We start from the raw sequence: 17581 nt of genomic DNA on the forward strand, positions 1-17581 counted from the left end.
GAGGTAGAACAGGTTAACTGGATGAGACCAACTCAAGAACCACATCTCTAGAAACAGAACTTCCTTCTAAGGCCCGTTTTTATGTAAGGTTAATTTGAATCACCAGGATTCCATTATTTCTTGTTTTAGGTACTGCTCATCCTATCTTTCTTTCCAGAACCCTGCTTTGAACCAGTGACTAATAAATACACTGCTCACTTCTGTTAAAAAGTGATAAAATTTTAGTTGTTTTTTTTTCCCTTCTTGGTTTTAATGAGCCAGAGAGAAAAACTAGGGAGCAGAGTTCTGAAGATACTTTCCCCATTGTTAAAAAACAAAAAGAAAATTCTGTGTACAGGTGGCCAGAAAGAAATCAGATCCCCCCACACACACACCTGAGATGCAAAGAGAACTTTGATGGTGTATCGCCCAGCGGCAGGAGGCACGTATTTGACGGTAAATGTGTCGTTTGCATTGTGAATAATGTCAAAATCCACATCTTCCTCATCCTCACTCAACACCCGGGCATCACATTTAATGCCAACACTGACATCACCTGGAACAGACCAGCTCATTAGCACGAGTTTACAAGACACAGCATGTCCCAAGCAATCACTTCTAGTTCAGGTGAACATTCCAAAATAAGTAACTGGGAATCTTCCAGCAAAAAAACACAAGAAAGGGATGGTAGTCAGCCAGGGTTTTGGAACAAGGATGGGGGATGAAAGGATGGCAAAGGTATCACCACAGCACTGACACAGAGGCTCATTAGATTTCTTATTCGGGTAGACGGCTTTCTGATTCAAAGTTCACTGCCCTCAAAATGTTGCAAAATGAACTTAATTCCCCAAAGAACAGCAATCACTGTGTTGGGTGACGCTCCCTCTCACCTTCTCCAGCCTCGGTACAGTCCACTGTGAAGTGAGTAGGCTCATTTGCCTTCAATCCACTTCTCTCCACGCCTGGCCCAAACACTTTGACCTTCTGGGGATGGCTACCTTGCCCAATGTTGACCTACAAAGGACATGGAGAAAGATGCAATCGAGTTTCCCTCCACTTGGACCCAGTAAAACACTGTTAGTTAACATTGTTGGAAATAGTCCTTCTGGACAATTGGAAATAGTGCCTTTCAGGGCACCCCATCTTTCAAGGCCCACTGAGGAAGACGGGTTCTTGCCATGTATCTGCCTTGGCTATCAGACACGGACAGAACCCAGACCTGCAGGAGGACAGGGCTTTTCCACACCACGGCCAGGATTCCGCCTCACAACCTACCCGGTAGGGGCTGTGTGGGATGTTCACTCCTCCCCAGACCACGGCGATGGTGTGCTTGATGGGTTTAACTGGGGTGTAGGAGCAGGCGTAGGTGCCATCCATCCGACTCTTCATCTGGATGTCAATGGGCTGGCCTTCCCCATCCTGCAAAAGAGCAGGGGCTAAGAATGGAATTGTCCCTCACCTGTCCTCATCAAACAGGGCCACCATGGCCTCCCAAGACAGCCGAGTCACCATGCATTCAATCAATAAAACCACCTGGAAAGACTATGACATGCCACATTCTCACAGTATAATGACCATAACCCACGTGGGAAAATACTATATGCATTTACTTATTTTTAATCATTAAGAGCAAATGGCCCAAAAACCATGACCATTCAATGCTTAATAATTTCAATGCCTACATTTAAATTCTTTGGCCAAATTCAATTAAGTTAACATATTTAACAAATCCTTGTTTACCAACCTCTCATTATGGCCTGGGTAGCTTCAGCCACACCAAGACATGTGAAGAGAAATCTGAAACAATGAAGCCTTCTTTCCACAGAATCCAATCATAAAAATAAGAAAAGTACCCTGTTTTTACATGTAAAATCTCATTTACTCCTCACATAATCCATGACGATAAACATTCTTATTGTTCCCAATGTGTAAGTAAGGCAAATGAAGATCAGATGAACCAAGCAATTTGCCATTACATTGTAGGATCTTGGCACTTGACAGTTATCTGCACAGGTGGCCCCTGGAAACTCACCTGAGCAAGTATCTTTAAGGGAGCTTTTCCAGCATCCTTAGGGTCCACAGTGAACTCAGCCAGGTTGTTGACAATGCACCCAGATTTTTCCAGACCTGGCCCATATGCTTGGACCTGGAGCAAAGGGGCAATAATGATTCTCTTTCTGTGTAATGCACCAACTAAACCCCCATGTGAAGACTGGTGACCAGGGAACAGGGAGGACAAACTGTACCTGACTTTATAGCACCTATGTAACAGTACAGTTATAGGAAGGAAAATGCTAAACTAGGCTCTAACCTAAAAATAAAAAAAACAGTATCATAACCTCTCATGAAAGAGAAAACTCTCTAAAACGTGGCCCCAAACTAGGCTGGGCTCCCTGCTTTCCTTTGAGCTGACACAGAGAATTTCTAGTAACTGGGGCAAGGCCCTCTGGCCATGCCCAATGTCAATGTCACCCTTGAAGGGGTAAGAACCTTTGTCACCTAGAGCATTGTAAATATCTGCAGCCCCCAGAGAGCAAAGGACCAGTAGACAGCCTATGTGCAGCTGCCCATGTGGGCCAACGGCAGCACACATGGGGTCTGGGGGTCTCCTCCTGCTGGCCAGGCTGGCTCAGACTGAATGCCAAATCAGTTTGCAAAGGGTTTGAAAGAAGCTCTTGGAAACAGTGAAAACATTGCTCTAACTTAAAAATAGGGAGCTGAGGAGAAAAAAAACACCATTATCCATGGAATATCTTAAAATAATAACTACAGAAAGTGGCAATACTAACATATGATGCTCCAGGGTGTAAGAAAACAGCTTCTTATGGAGACCCCTCCATGGGCCATGCACTGGGCTAAGGGCTGCCTCTATGAATGTTAGTTGCCTCCTGGAATCATTCCAGAAACTCTAGGAAGCAGAAAGCAGACACTACTACCACTCCCATTGTATAGAGGAAGATGCCAAGAGCCAGTGTTGACTGGTGGCTCAGTGGGTTGGGCACCATGTCAAAAAGTGAAAGGTGGCTGGTTCACTTTCCAATCAGGGCACAAGCCTGGGTTGTGGGTTCAGTCCCCAGTTGGGGCATGTACAAGAGGCAACCAATCGATGTTCCTCACACTGATGTTTCTCACCCTCTCTCTCTCTCTCTCTCTAAAAATTAATAAAGAAAGTCTTTAAGAAAAAAGGAGTCAGAAAGAAGTTACTTGCCCAACATTAGAAAAGGCATCAGTAGTACTGCCAGGATTCCAGCTCAGACCTGTTCTTCCCTAAGGTTTAAAGCCATCCCTCAACAAGGCCACTCTCTGTGTGCCAGGAACCAGAAAAGAGAAGCCAGAAATATAACAAGTTGATTCACCAGATCTGGGTTATAGTCTCCTGTGGCCGGGTGGATGAAGGCCATGTACGGACTGTCCTTGATGTCCTCGTCGTCACACATGATGTGAATGGCATATTCACCAGGCTCCTTGGGCCAGTACTTCACGTCACATGACCCATCATTCTGGTCGTCATACTCAATCTTCGCCTGGGAGGGGCCTTCAATGGCAAACCCTACAGGAGGGGTGGGAGGGGCCCCTTTGATCACGTGGTAAAAAGTATCTATTCTGTTACTACCAACTCACTCCCTCAGCCTGCCTAGAAGCCAAGTATTCCCCACAAGACGGAAACCTGTGTGTGTCCCTTTCCCACAAAACCAAGCCCACTGAGTCTTCACTAGCGATGGAAGAACTGTATTTTATGCCTTTTTTTAAACATTGTCTAACAATAAAGATCAACCAGCAAACCTTTCTGTTGGCAATATGGCAACACATACCAAAGTTTTAAACCGATGCCCAGCCTTTTCCCCACCAAACCCACATATGGGCTTTTATCTGAAGGAAATAACCAAGGATGTGTGTGAACAGTTAAATACAAGGTTATATATTCAGCATTGTTATAGTAAAACCCTGGAAATCAATCACTAGAAAGCCCCATAAGGTATATCCATGCAATGGAATTCCATTTAAGCCATGGAAAATCAATACATGTTCTATATTTACCTGAGGCAGAAAAATATAAAGATTGCCCCAGACGTTTTTTGTGGCAGATAAACATTTGTATGTGTATGCACAGGAACAAGTCTGAAACAATGTCAAAAGGTGTAATATTATCTCTAATTTACAGAATATATCAAAATATTTATATCTCTCGAGAAGAAAAATTTAATGTGATTTCTTATTTCCCCCTTTTTGTTTATTTGTATTACCTGAAATAGAGGTTGTCAAATTATGGCTGGTAGGCCGTATCTGACCACTGCCTGTTTTTGTAATAAGGTTTTACTGAAACACAGCGACACACCTTTGCTTATATGTCTTCTACTTCTACTTTCATGCTACAACGGCAGGGTCAAAGAGCTGTGACCGAATATAGCCCACAATACTAAAATATTTGCTATGTGATCCTCTTGAAGAGAGATCAGTGCTGACCACTGATCTAAAATGATCACATACATCAGATGCATATTTAAAATATATTGTTATGCTCCCAAGAATATTTACTCCCCAAATTTCTGATTTCAGAAAAATCGATTCGTGCATCTAAACTAAGGATAAACCAATAATACTTGTTGAGTTTCCACTATGTGCCAAGTACAACATCCACAGAAAGCCTCTGCCCTCAAAGTCTAGTGGTTGATGAATGAATGAATGAATGAATGAATGAGGGAGAGGGCAACCTGAAGAGCAGAAGGAAAATGATTACTGCAACTCCCCAGCAGTATGCAGAGGCAGCCTCAGGTGGTGAGACCAGGAGGTAAAGGGTAGTGAGGTACAGCAGGCCCCAGTGCTTATCTAACATGGGCCCAAGCCCCCTATAATCTCAGCTCCAGAAGCTGCAGGTCACCTACTTCCACTTACCCAGAGACCCCACCTCAGAGCCAATGGACTCCACCACGAAGTCCGCTGACCGCCCTGCAACCCCACCATGGAGGCCAGGGCCCCATGCACGGACTTTCTGCATGCCTGCTTCAGGGCCAACTTGAACTTCAAAGGGGCTAAAAGAAAAGGAAAAATAGAAGCATTAAAGAAAAGAAGGGGCTAAATACAGTGAAAAGCTGTTTGTACACACCCTTTTCACTTGCTGGCTCCTTTTACCTGCAGCCCAGCCCTTCCTTCACACAAGTCCCCCCCTAAGCCATTATTAGGTCAACAATATAAAGTAATATGCTACTTCAGGGCATTCAGGTGGCCACTGGGTTGGCACTCAAGCCACACTGCCTTGCACTATCTTTTTGGTCATTTATTTTTTGGGTGGAGGGCTCACAAAACTGTGAGCCCGGGAAGGTAAGAGTGTGTACTTTTCCACACCCTGCCTATGCTGTAACAAGAAAACTAGGTTGAAGAGGCATGAGCTCATACGTGAATGAATGTGCTTTAACTTATGTGCAGGAGATTAAAAACAGTTTGCTTAGATTCTCAGAACCATATAATATGCCCAAGCATTTTTCAAGGTAAACTTAATTTATTCAGCGTTTAAAGCTGCCCCCAGGAGAGCTGTAAAACAGGTAAACACCGGGTGGGCAAACTGCAACGCCCACACAGCAAAGCTGTAGACTGGTCCCTTGGTTCCTGAGTGCTCTCGCGTAGAGGATTTAATGTAAACCACAGCCGATTTTACCCCCATGGCATTCCTGAGCAGAGGCACACATTGAAAGAAAGAGAATCTCAGTTTATTCAAGAGTGTATAGACACACGGCCCGTTTGCTCTCTATTACTGCTCCTTCGGGCTTCCCCACCTTCCACCAGCCCCAAACCACCAGCATTTGATGTAAAGCAAGGCAGCCGAAACCAGTGACTTTCTGCTGCTCTTGAGAACAGGCCAAATGTCTGTAAGCTGCTCTGAAAAAAAAAAACATGTTTTCAACAAAGCAGATCTCTTTCTCTCCTGCAGCCCAGGAAGCGACCACAGTGAGCCTGCCCTGGGCTGGGCACACCTCCAGAGAAGAGGCAACTCAGCTGGAGACTCACCTCTTTGGAATGTGGTGTCCCCCCCACGTAATGGAGATGCTGTATTTCCCTGGGGTGCTGGGGTAATACTCGAATGCATAGACTCCTTCCAGAAAGCCTTTTTGCTTCACCAGTTCCTCCAGACCCTCTGCAGAAAGGAAACAATACCATCTTTCCAACGCCATTCTAGGCTCAGAAGGAGAACCCAAAAAACAAGAACAGAAAGGCAGCAGTATCCACGAAACATAAACCACAGGGGAAAACTAAGTGAGCCGCCTAAGAGAGTGGGATCGCTGAAACCTGCGAGATTAGTCCAAAGTTAAATATGAACCCATCTCTGCTTCAAATTGTGGGGAAATGGAAGATTTTCAGCTAACTGGCTTTTAGTAGGCTCTCTCAGTTCTGAGGGGTTATGATCCTGAACCTCCTGGGTCTGCGTAAAAACAAACCTAACCACATCTCAATTTTTCAAGAATCCTACCCATCTTAGCTCCACCCCTCCTCCCAAAAAATAAAGTGGGGAGGGAATGAATCTTCAAGAGTACTTGGCATGAGTTTCAGGTTAGTGTTCTGGCACATCTTTTTCAGATGACGCTGGACAATGAAAGTGAGAAGGCTCTTGTATGCTGTCTACAAGGAGACAGGCTTTAGATACTACGCCACTAACTCCAGAGCAAGCTATCAGGCAGGGACTTGTTTTATGTTGAGCCTTGAGGTTTGGCTGGGAAAGCCATTTACTCAAGTGAGAATCCAAGGTCAGGAAAAAATGCCCCCTTGGCTCCTGTAGGAATAAGCCAGGAGGGAAGGCAGCCCCGAAGCAGCTTGGGTCCAGGTCTGAACAGTGTAGAACTGTGGCTGCCCTTGGGGCCCATGCCCGCTCCAAAGCTTGGTGCTCCTACAGCAAACATTAACTTTCTAGAGCTCAGAACACCCCCACCCCAGCCTGTTGGGGACACAGAGGCTAAGAGCAGTCCTAGCACAAGGTTCCACAAGCCCAGGGCTGCTCCCCAGCAATTAGAAGTGCCAAGCTGCTCAGCTGTACCAGGGGAAGACTTGAGGACACCCGTCCTTGTACCTACTTACTCTCTCCTTTCCTAAAAGGGGGAGCAAGAGTGAGTTGCAGGGTACAAGCCTCCCCTCCACAAATGGCATTTATTAACAAAGGAAACTTAAGCTGAGAAAATTTAATTCCCCTTCTATGAGCACCAATCATAGTAATTGGGCATTGGCATAATGTCAGAGTCTATGCAATGTAACCTGTAGTGGGAAAAGTACTGGCTCTGAAGACTGCTTGACTTCCAGCCCAGATGCTTACAAGCTGTGGGACCTTGGGGTGGACCCTTCCTCTAGGAGCCTAGGTTTCCTCAAATAAAAAACAGGCCACTTCAGGTTGTTGTTCCAGGGACAACATTTCCCAAACTCCAGTGGATCCCTGCTTTTTCTACTCCCAGAAGCCTTAATATAGTATGAGTCTGCTGAGCCATCACTGTCCCCACCTGCGACCAGGGCAGAGATTACTAACTAATCACTGCTTCCTTCCATACGGAGCTCAGATAGCCTCAAATCTTTGACACACATCACTGGTCAGAACAGGCCATGGGGTGAAAGCCATATGCCATGGCTACCAACTTAGCCAAAATCACACCTGAGATGAGGGAATAAAGGAACACTTACTAGGACCCTTCACGGTTATGCTGAGCTCCCCGCTGCCAGCAGCTTTGGTGTCAACCTTGAAGTCTGCAGTCTCCCGGATGCGGACGCCCTTGGGCTGCAGGCCTCGGCCACTGGCCCGGCAGGCATTTGGATTGCAGGCTGCAAGCATAGTTTCAACATCAATTCAACCTTTCATTCCTTAGTCAGAGTCGAGCAAGCCAAGGCAACTTGGAGTCACCCGCCAAAAAAATATTTGTTCTGCAAAGTATGCTGCAGTTACTGAGATGAGGGGTCTCGTTTAGAGAGCACACCAGGCAGCAAATAAAGATACAACATAACTCTGTCCAGCCACATCACAGAGGGACTGGGAAAAGTTATATTGGCAAAGAAGGCTGGAGAGCACAGCGTGGATTCCCTGGGCTCCTGGTACTGGCCGAGTCCTGGCATTTCTCCTCTCACTGGTGAAGGAGAGTGAAGACCTTGTGCTGGACACTGTTCAAACCTCACTGCTATACTCAAGGGCCCGCGACTTGGGAAGACTGGACCTTCTCAAAGTCAACTTGAAAAATGCAGAGCTTGAAAACATCTGACTGGGTCCCAAACTTCAGGTCAGTCATTTCTAAAAGTCTAAGCATTGCTCTCTTCCAGTTGAAGAGCCTGACAATAGCTCAAAAGGGGAGCCCATTCAACCCTACGCTGGCCAAAGCAGACAAACACTTCAGTCCTTGGAATGCAGTCGGCTATGAATGCAACTATTAGCAATAAACACTGCTCTCAATTTGATTTTTGGATCAGGTTAAGAAAGCTAAAGTTGTAAGTCTAAAAATTAAGGACAAAGGTAGTTTCTAACATTCCTTACATGAGGTCCACAAAACTCCTGTTCCGTGGGGCTCATCAGAAGGTTAATAAAAGACATCCTTGGCCCCTATGAATTCTTTGTCAACATGGGCAACCTTCTCACTGAGTATAAGAATGGGACATTAATAGGTAAAATGTCATGCTGTTTATTAAGTGGCTTCTCCTTTCCAAACCTGCATATTCGACAGCTCTCTCTCTGTACACAATGGGTCACAAACTCCAGAAAAGGAGACTCTAGTTTACTCCATGGAAGGAAGGTAATTCCTCCACTTGTCCCTCCTCCTCACAGCATTCTTAGCCCAAAGAGACACACACACACATCCTTGGACTTAGAGATGATATTAGTGGTTCATGGATGAACATAACTTTATGGTGGCACTTCGTGGCAAATAACATTGGTTTTCCATTGTGAAAATGATTCAAAGCCTCTTTTTTTATATAAAATCATTTAAGTGGAGGAAGGATTAGTACATCCAAAAAAAACCAAAAAGAAAACAAAAAACACCCTCTATTAATTAAATACTATACGGTACAAGTGATGGAGAGATAGGCCAGGAATGAAAAGGGTATTCTGTGAGTGAGAGGAAGTCAGACTAGGAAAGCCATTCAAATTCTTTCCTGCATTATATCAAAAAGAGCTTTATATCTGAACATGCTGGGTTTACTTTTTCTTTGTTAAAAGGAGAAAAGTTGGTTATACCAGGAATAAGTCATAATAGCATGACAGGACTTCCCTGGAGGGTTTAAATACTCACGGAGATTCTGAACATAGACCATGATCTCCAGACCCAAAGGGTCACTGCTCAGTTCATATAAACACTAAATACAGCTAAACGGTGGGGGGGCAAACCAGCAGATTCACCACCATTTTGAACTGTGTGAACATAATTAGACAGTGGGCTTGGGGTATGGTTGGTCATGCCGCGATAACGCAGGCTGTCATTTCCAGAGGCCACAAACAGCACAGGCTCCGCTGACATTTGCAGGCAGCACACAGAACTGGCCCAGAAGCCCCACCCAACCAGCCCTTACCAAGTAAGGTGCCTCTGGCCCAGTGTTCTCAACTAGGAAGCCAACAGCTTCGGGGTCCAGGCTGGCCCAGAGGCAGGATTCAGAAGAGGAAGTCAGGTCTGCAGACGCAGATGCAGGACAGAACAGGAAAAGGCAAGTATTGATTAGAAAAGGTCGCAGAGTTGGGAATGGGGGTTGGGGAGGAAGAGCAACAAGGAAAAAGGAAAAGAGTCTAAAAGAAAAATACCAGCTTCTGGCTGCAGAGGGTGTTTAGCAGGGTGGTCAAGGGGTCGGCCTGGGTTCTACTTCTACTGATGCCTAGCCCCTACTCACCAGTACCTTGTGTTATTTAAGCCTAAGATCTCTGCCTGAAAACTGGGAATAATAATAGCACCGGGAACACACAGGCTGATGTGACAATTAGATGCATTTGTGCTAAGTGCCTGGCAGCCAGTAAAGACCCGGCAGTGGAGGCCAGGGGGCGCCAGCAATGCTACTGTTGCTAACCTTGGCCACAGACACCAACTCCTCAGTGACCTCGGCCCTGCACTTCTCAGTGAGGATCATGACTCTACTGGACAAGTGTTTGGAGAGGATGAAATGAGTTCATACAAGTCAAGGACCGGGGTCACTTCATAGCTTACAGAAAGGCATTACATTCTCCTGGCCAGGGGCCCAGCTGTGGGCATGGTTGGCCTCGATGCCAGAAGCACCCGTGGTCGGCCACTCCAGCACTCACCTTCCCCAACCTGTACAATGAAAGGACTCTTGGGAATGGTGTCCCCAGCGAATGTGACCTTGACCACGTGAGGGCCAGGATGCATTGGTTTGTACACACATCGATACACCTGGTTGCCTTTGTCTTCCACAAGCAGCTCCACGGTGTTCTTCCCCTGGGGGTCTTCCACCTCAACACCAATGTCACCCACACCGGCACCTATGACAGAGTAAACATTCCATGAGACCACGTCAACTTCTCAAGAAAGTTCATTGCTAAGGAGTGTAAACGCAGGTACAAAACGCACGTAAAGGAGACAGTGGCCCTTAGAAGGGACACGCCAAGGCATCAACAACTTTTCTGACCGCACAGAAGGAGGGTCATGACTGAACTCGCCTCTCTCTGTTTTGAAAATTTCCTGCACTAGAAAGAAAGCTGACATTTCAAGAATTGTGTCTTATTCATTTCTCCCTGCCCAACCCACACAGGATCTTGCTGGAATTTGGCTGAGTAGATGACTCTTAAAACTTAGTTTCGTTGGAATATGTATTCAGTCAAATAAGAAGTGAGTACAGAAACTGACCATTTATTAATCATTATAGTCAAGCTCGAATGTAAGATTTTGAAGAAAAACTAAGGTTGAAAAATCCTAAAAATATAACCAACACATTCAAAACAGAGAACAGACTGATGGTTGTCAGAAGGGCGTGGCTGAAAAAGGTGAAGGAATTAAGAAGTACAAATTGGTAGTTACAGAGCAGCCACGGGGATGTAAATTACAGCCTAGGGAACATCATCAACAGTAGTGTAATAACTACTTATGGGGCCACGTGGGTACTTGAAATATTGGGGTGACCACTTTGCATAAAGTATATAATTGTCTAATTACTATGCTGTACAACTGAAACTAATAGGAAATAATGTTAAATGTAAACTGTAATTGAAAAATAAATAAATAAATGTATAAGGATGGGAGGTGGCATGGAGAACTGAAAAAAGCTATTTTTGCTGTTGGCTGTTTGTTTTAAAAGACAAAGGTCCAACATCTGAAGACTTTAGGTTCCTGAGGATTACCTCTGGCCTCACGACAAAGCGTGACCTGTGGAGAGAGGGGCAGTTACCTGCCGTGTAGATGTCAAAATACGTGGGCTTATTGGCGATGTTCCCTGCAGCTTCCAGGCCCGGGCCTTTCGCAGTGACTTTACTCGCATCTCCCTGGGCCTTGTCAACATTCACTTCAAATGGGCTCTTGGAGATGTGCTGTCCTGCAAAGAGTACTGTGACCTACAAGTGACAGGGATGACATAGAATCACTTTTTCCTGCCCAGTGACACTACCCAATCCAGCCACATGCTTTGCGATCTTCTCGTCCATCCTCCTGATTACCCACACAAAGGTGGCTGGAACCAGGAGTCCTGTGAAGGGCCTGAATGGACGCCCACCTGACCCCATCGGCCATAATGGCTGGGTCAGGGTCTTCCGGCCTTTAGCAAATTAAAAATGTGTACATCTGATATGTTTAGCATCTCTAGTAGGATATGAACAAATGCTTATTATACTCGAATCTCTAGACCACAGGTAGCACACACAAGGCCTGTGGGCCAACTTGCCGACTCTGGCAAGTTTTTTTATCCAGCCCGGCACCTTGTTTCTCCCTGGCGGCAACATCGAACTCCTTGCCCCTAGTTAAGGAGTAGTTACACTTATACAGACCTAAAATTCCATTCAGCCCTTTGAGGGCAACCCTGAGACTGATGTGGCCCCAGTAAAAATGAGTTTGACACCCCATCCAGAGCCTAGACATTGGGTCCTTTGAGGAAACTGCGGAAGACACCATTGTTCCCTAGAATGTGACGCAAGGAGCTGGGATTTCACACACAGAGTCAAAGTATTTTTCGAGGGATCAATCCCAGACACATGGATTTGAGAAAAAGTACAGATTTCCATCTAAAACTTGAGCCAAAGTTCTTACGCTTTAAATTTTTCAGGGGTATTGTATTAGGTTTTCATATGAATTGAATGAATTAATTACATCATAAATGCTTTCTTCAAGATTTTCACCCCCAAACTCACGATGTGCTTTCTAAGGGTATAAACCTGTGGCCACAGTCCGGTGAATTCACTGACGCCCAAGGTGGCGAGTACGGTCTGTGTCAGAGTCCTGGCAGGGCGCACAGGGACTGGCCTGTGTGTGCTTTTGAAGGCTTTCGCCAACTAAAGGCAGACTCCTAGGTCACTGCACTCTCCCACAAGACTCCCTCAGCCCCCAGCCCACAGGCCAAGGGCACACTGACACAAACAGAACTCAAACTGTCGCCAAGACGAAGGGCCTGGGGACGGGATCCCCGTCAATTCTCCAGGTACATGAGTGGCCCACTGGCCTCCACTACAGTCAACCAGCCTTCTGCACCCTCAGGCCTCAGAGCTGCCAGGAGCTCCAGAACACCTGGAAGGGGACCACTCAGGCAGCATCAATGACAAAGCCCACAGCTTAGCATCTACACTCCAGGTATGAAGCTACAACCGTTCATCACCTAAACAGAGTTAGAAAAGTCTTATGACATCACAAAAAACATAGTGGAATTCAACTAATATATTAGCTAATATCTCAAGCCTGATTCATGGGAATCCCAAATTTTCTATAATAAGCTTGGATACTTTTATAATCAGGAAGGAAAATCAGAAGTTAAGTTAAGAAAACCACTCTTTTTTCTAAGATATCCTTTCTTCCACACATAGCGGAAGCAAGGGTCAAACCAAACCCAGAAGATAGTTTAAGCAACAGCCATGACACCTCATCTTACTTTGTGCGGCCCGGTGACCTTGGGCAGGTACTCCACAGAGTATGTCTTGTTCTTGTCATTAGCAGGGGTCACTTGTGCCTAGGATGGAAGATAAGCGACAGTTAGAGAAGGCACCAGGGATGAGTAAAAGCATGCCGTGCCATGCCAGCCGGCATCCTGCAGTGAGCTAGCTGACAGGCCAGGAACCTGTCCCGACTATGGCTACTTCCTACTCGATCACTCCTCACGAGAGGAAGAGCCTGAAGTCACAGACACACATCATGTAACACAAAGACTTAACCAAGTCAGGACTCCCCATTGTCTCGAGGTTGAAACTCTCTAAACAAGAGAGACTATAAAGCAAGTAACTTAAACTTTAAGGCTACATACTCATTAAGCATTTATGAAATGCTGGGTCCGGTGATAGTTACCCGGAATAAAACAAATCAGCCTGAACTCCTGCCCCAGTGGGAGAAATGGACAATACGCCAGTCACCTTTAGAGTTCCAGGTGGTGCGAAGAACTGGGAATAAAATATAGTCTTAAGGAGATAAGTAGACAAAAGGAACAGTGTGTGCAAAGGCCCTGAGGAAGGAATCAAAGGATGGTCAGGATGGGAGTCGAGTAGGACATCAGCATTGTTACTGCATTGTATCAGTACGGTATTGTTATTGCTATTCTGGCCATCCGTACCTACAACCTCAACTAAGAGGCCTTTGCTAAATTAAAAATATCCTTTCTTTTATTAAACTATTTTTTTGCTTGGGTATCAATTTATATTAGTTTTCAAGGCACAGTCCTTGGACAAATCAACTTTAACCACTGTAAACCTCAGGATGCTTCTGGTAAAAAACTATTTTTGTTGTGAGGTTTAATGAAGAACATGGAAGCAGAGTCCCTGGCCCTGTGACAAGCCCCTTGGGATGCTGACGGGGGACGCAGCGTCCTCCAACATACCTCTTCTTTGTTCCCTTCTGGGTCCTGGACAAACACCATCAAGTCTCCTTGCCCAGCACTGATGGTGTCCACCGTGAACTTGGCTGGCTGCTTCACCATGTTTCCAGTAGGCTCGATTCCTGCCACAGGTTTGCACAAGCACATTACAATCGGGGCCAGGCCCTGCCACAGGCCCTCACCCACTGTGTCTCCTTCAGGAAACGGGGAGGTGGGACCCAGCCCTGCAGTCACCACACGGGGGCCAGGGTCAAACTGCCGTGACAAAGGTACTCCAATAGGCTCCAATCCCTAGTTTTGCCCTTGTTATTCAAGCAACAATCAGTTCTGAACTCTTCAGAGCAATGCAGTCAGAAGTCTACAGTTATGAAGAATGATGTGTGACCAGCAGGGGAGCTGGCACCAAGAGGCTGCGTGCGGGGAGGAGGCGTGGGGGAGAGAGAAAGGCTCATTTTTCATCAAAGACCACTTTGTGTTACTTGAAATAGTTAAAAATGCATTCAATTTTTTTTTAATTCAACTTTATTTTGAGATGATTAAGCAAATTAGAGAGAGATTCCCATGCAGGTATAAGAAATAATATCCTTTAACCAGCTCCTTAAATGGCTCCATAGTACAAAACTCTATTCCAGTACCAGGACCAAGGACACTGACCCTGACGCAGTTAAAATACAGAACATTCCGACCCCCACGGGGAACCCCCATGTTGCCTTTTTATAGCCACATCCACCCGCTCCCACCTCATCCTCTTCCTGCCCTACGAGCCTGTTCTCCATCTCTAATTTTATCGTTTCCAGAATGTGACAGAAATGAAATCATATATTATGTACCATTTTAAAATTATCTTTTTCCTCCAGCACAATTCTCTGTAGATTCATCCAGGTTGTTGACTGTATCAATTGTTTGTTCTTTTTATTGCTGAGTAGTATTCCATGATATGAATGGACCACAGTTTGTTTAACCATTTACCGACAGAATGGTATCTGGGTTGTTTCCAGCTGTCTATTACTGATAGAGCTGCTAATAAACATTCAGGTACAGGTTTGTGTGTGGACATGTTTTCACTTCCCCGGGATAAGTGTCAAGGAGTGCAACTGCTGGGTTATACAGTAGTTGCATGCATGTTTAGTTGTATGGGTTTTTTTTATTGATTTTAGAGAAAGAGGGAAGGAAAGAGAGAGGGAGGAAGGGACAGATGTCGATTTATTTTTCCACTTATTTATGCAGTAACTGCTTGATTTTTGCATGTGCCCTGATCCGGGGATCAAACCCACAACCTTGGTATATCGGGACAACACTCTAACCAGCGGAGCTGCCTGGCCAGGGCTTACGTGTTTAGTTCTTTTTAGGAAACTGCCAGACTGTGTTCTAGAGTGGCTGTATCATTTTACATTCCTACCAGCAATGTATGAGTGATCTGGATCCAGTTTCTCTGCATCCTTGCCAGCATTCGGTGTTACCACTTTCTACTTCAGCCATTCTGATAGGTCTATAATGGTTTTAATTTGCATTTCTCTATGGCTGCAATTTTCAACTGATGTGCCACAAGACACAAAGCAATACTTGACTATTTAGCCAGGGGGCACTGACCTCTTTTCCCTTAGATTGTCAAATGAAAAATGACAACAACCAACACAATAGCTGTTGGGCGTGAATAAATCAAAGTTGTGTGAATTTTTTTGTCAGATTGGCAAAAAATATGTATTTCTGATATGCCATAGAATTTTAATAATTAGTTTATGTGTGCCACAAAGTGAAAAAAGTTGAAAATTGCTGCTCTATGGCAATTACATTGAACATCTTTTTCTTATGTTTCTGTGACATTTGTATATCCTTTTTGGTGAAATGACTGTTCCTATCTCTTAACCATTTGCTAATTGGGTTGTTTGTTTATTTTGTTTTAACTTTTGAGTTTTTGAGGGTTTTTATGTATTCTAGATAATAATGCTTTGTTGAGTATGTGCTTCCCAAATATTTTCTTCCAGTCTTTAGCTTGTCTTTTCATCCCCTTAACTGCAAAGTTTTTAAAAGCCTTCCCAGGTCCTTCATCTCAACATTTTGAATTTTCTTAGAGATGCAATCCAGGTGGCCTGGAGGGCGGAGCTAAACGAGCCTGTCCTGCAGGAGCGTGGGGTGGTCCAGGAATACATCCTCCACCGAGAGAAATTCCACAATAGCACATACAGCCCACTTCTGGTGTGCCTTGTGTCAAGACTCTGAGAGACAGAAAATGCTTTTTTACATTTTTAAAAATTTATTTACTGATTTCTAGAGAGAGATAGAAGAAGCAGGGGAAAGAGAGAGAGAGACACATCAGTTTGCTGTTCCACTCATTATTCCACTCACTGGTTGCCTCCTGTATGTGCCCTGACAGGAGAATGACCTCGCAAGCACTACACATCGAAACAACATTCCAACCACAGGTACCTGGCGAGGGCCTTTTATACGTTTTAAATATAAAAAAGCTCCAACTTACCATTTTTTTCTTTCATGTATCATGCTTTAGGCATCAAGTCTAAGAACGTTACCTTGTCCTAGATCCCCAAGTTTCTCCTATGTTTTTCCAAAAAGTTTACAGTTACAGACTCTTACATTTAAGTCTGTCACTGATTTTGACTTAATTTTTATATAAAGTGTGAGACTCAGACTGAGGGGTTTTGTTTTGTTTTTTTTAACCAATGGATGTTCAGTTACTCTGGCAGTGTGAAAAAGGCTCTCTCTACTGAATTGCTTCTGGACCTTCATCCAAAGTTCTACATATTTGAGACTTCTAGTCAAGATGGCAGCATAGGTATAAACATGGCTTGCTTCCTCACAAAGCCACAACAAAATTACAACTAAACTATAGAACAACCATCAGTCAGAAAGGTCAGAAATTGAGTTAAATGAATGTCTGAAAACTACAGAATTAAAGAAACCACATCCATCCAGACTGGTAGGAGGGGCAGAAAAATGGAATGGGTTGCTCTCACATCTACTTGTGGTGGATAAAAATTTGGGAGGGATATCTCAGCAGTGAGAAGTCCCCAACCCACACCAGCCCACCAGCCCAGAGTTCCAGGGTCAGGAAGATAATCCCTCATAACTTCTGGCTGCAAAACCAGCAGGGATTGAGTTGGTGGAAGAAACTTTTGGACTCCCAGCCAAGATAGAGGCGTAGGTAGATACACTTTCCCTCCTCTCACACCAAAAGAATAACAATAAATTTAAAAACAAAAACTAACCAGAAATGTCAGAAAATTCAACTGTATGGAAGCCTGACAACCAAGGAGGAGTTAAAGAAGAAACATTCATCCAGGCTGGTAGGAGGGGTGCAGCTGGGACAGAGAAGACTCGCAGTAAGACAGCGGCTACAGGACCTGGGCGGGCAAGGCAGTGGCTGGGAGACCTGGCAGTCCCATATTTGTGTGCAGATAAACTGGGAGGAACAACTGGGGAGCAAGACAGACTGGACAGACTGCACAGCCCAGAGTTCCAATATGGGGAAATAAAGCCTCAAAACCTCTGAGAAAACCTGTGGGGTTGTGGAGGCAGGAGAAACACCCAACCTCACAGTAGAGTTCACTGGAGAGACCCATGGGGTCCTAGAACATACACAAACACACCCACCTGGGAATCGGCACCAGAAAGGCCCAATTTGCTT

The 17581-nt window shown here is 45.0% G+C and overlaps 1 protein-coding gene across 5 annotated transcripts in view; it reads right to left on the reverse strand.

The window, feature by feature from the left end:
- Nucleotides 1-17581, reverse strand: part of FLNB (filamin B) — a 137518-nt gene that overhangs the window by 50654 nt on the left and 69283 nt on the right. For all 5 annotated transcript variants that reach the window (XM_037137388.2, XM_037137387.2, XM_037137386.2 and 2 more), the window contains exons 5-16: nt 13942-14060; nt 13006-13083; nt 11323-11485; nt 10223-10420; nt 7636-7773; nt 5983-6109; nt 4873-5009; nt 3336-3529; nt 2012-2125; nt 1255-1398; nt 870-993; nt 375-535 (exon numbers count right to left, since the gene is read on the reverse strand). In XM_037137388.2, coding sequence (XP_036993283.2) covers nt 375-535; nt 870-993; nt 1255-1398; nt 2012-2125; nt 3336-3529; nt 4873-5009; nt 5983-6109; nt 7636-7773; nt 10223-10420; nt 11323-11485; nt 13006-13083; nt 13942-14060 — 1697 coding nt within the window. The remainder of the gene's footprint in view (nt 1-374; nt 536-869; nt 994-1254; nt 1399-2011; nt 2126-3335; nt 3530-4872; nt 5010-5982; nt 6110-7635; nt 7774-10222; nt 10421-11322; nt 11486-13005; nt 13084-13941; nt 14061-17581) is intronic.

Source organism: Artibeus jamaicensis, unplaced genomic scaffold, assembly GCF_021234435.1.
Source record: "Artibeus jamaicensis isolate MK-2021 breed Jamaican fruit bat unplaced genomic scaffold, CSHL_Jam_final contig_519, whole genome shotgun sequence".
Taxonomy (NCBI): domain Eukaryota; kingdom Metazoa; phylum Chordata; class Mammalia; order Chiroptera; family Phyllostomidae; genus Artibeus; species Artibeus jamaicensis.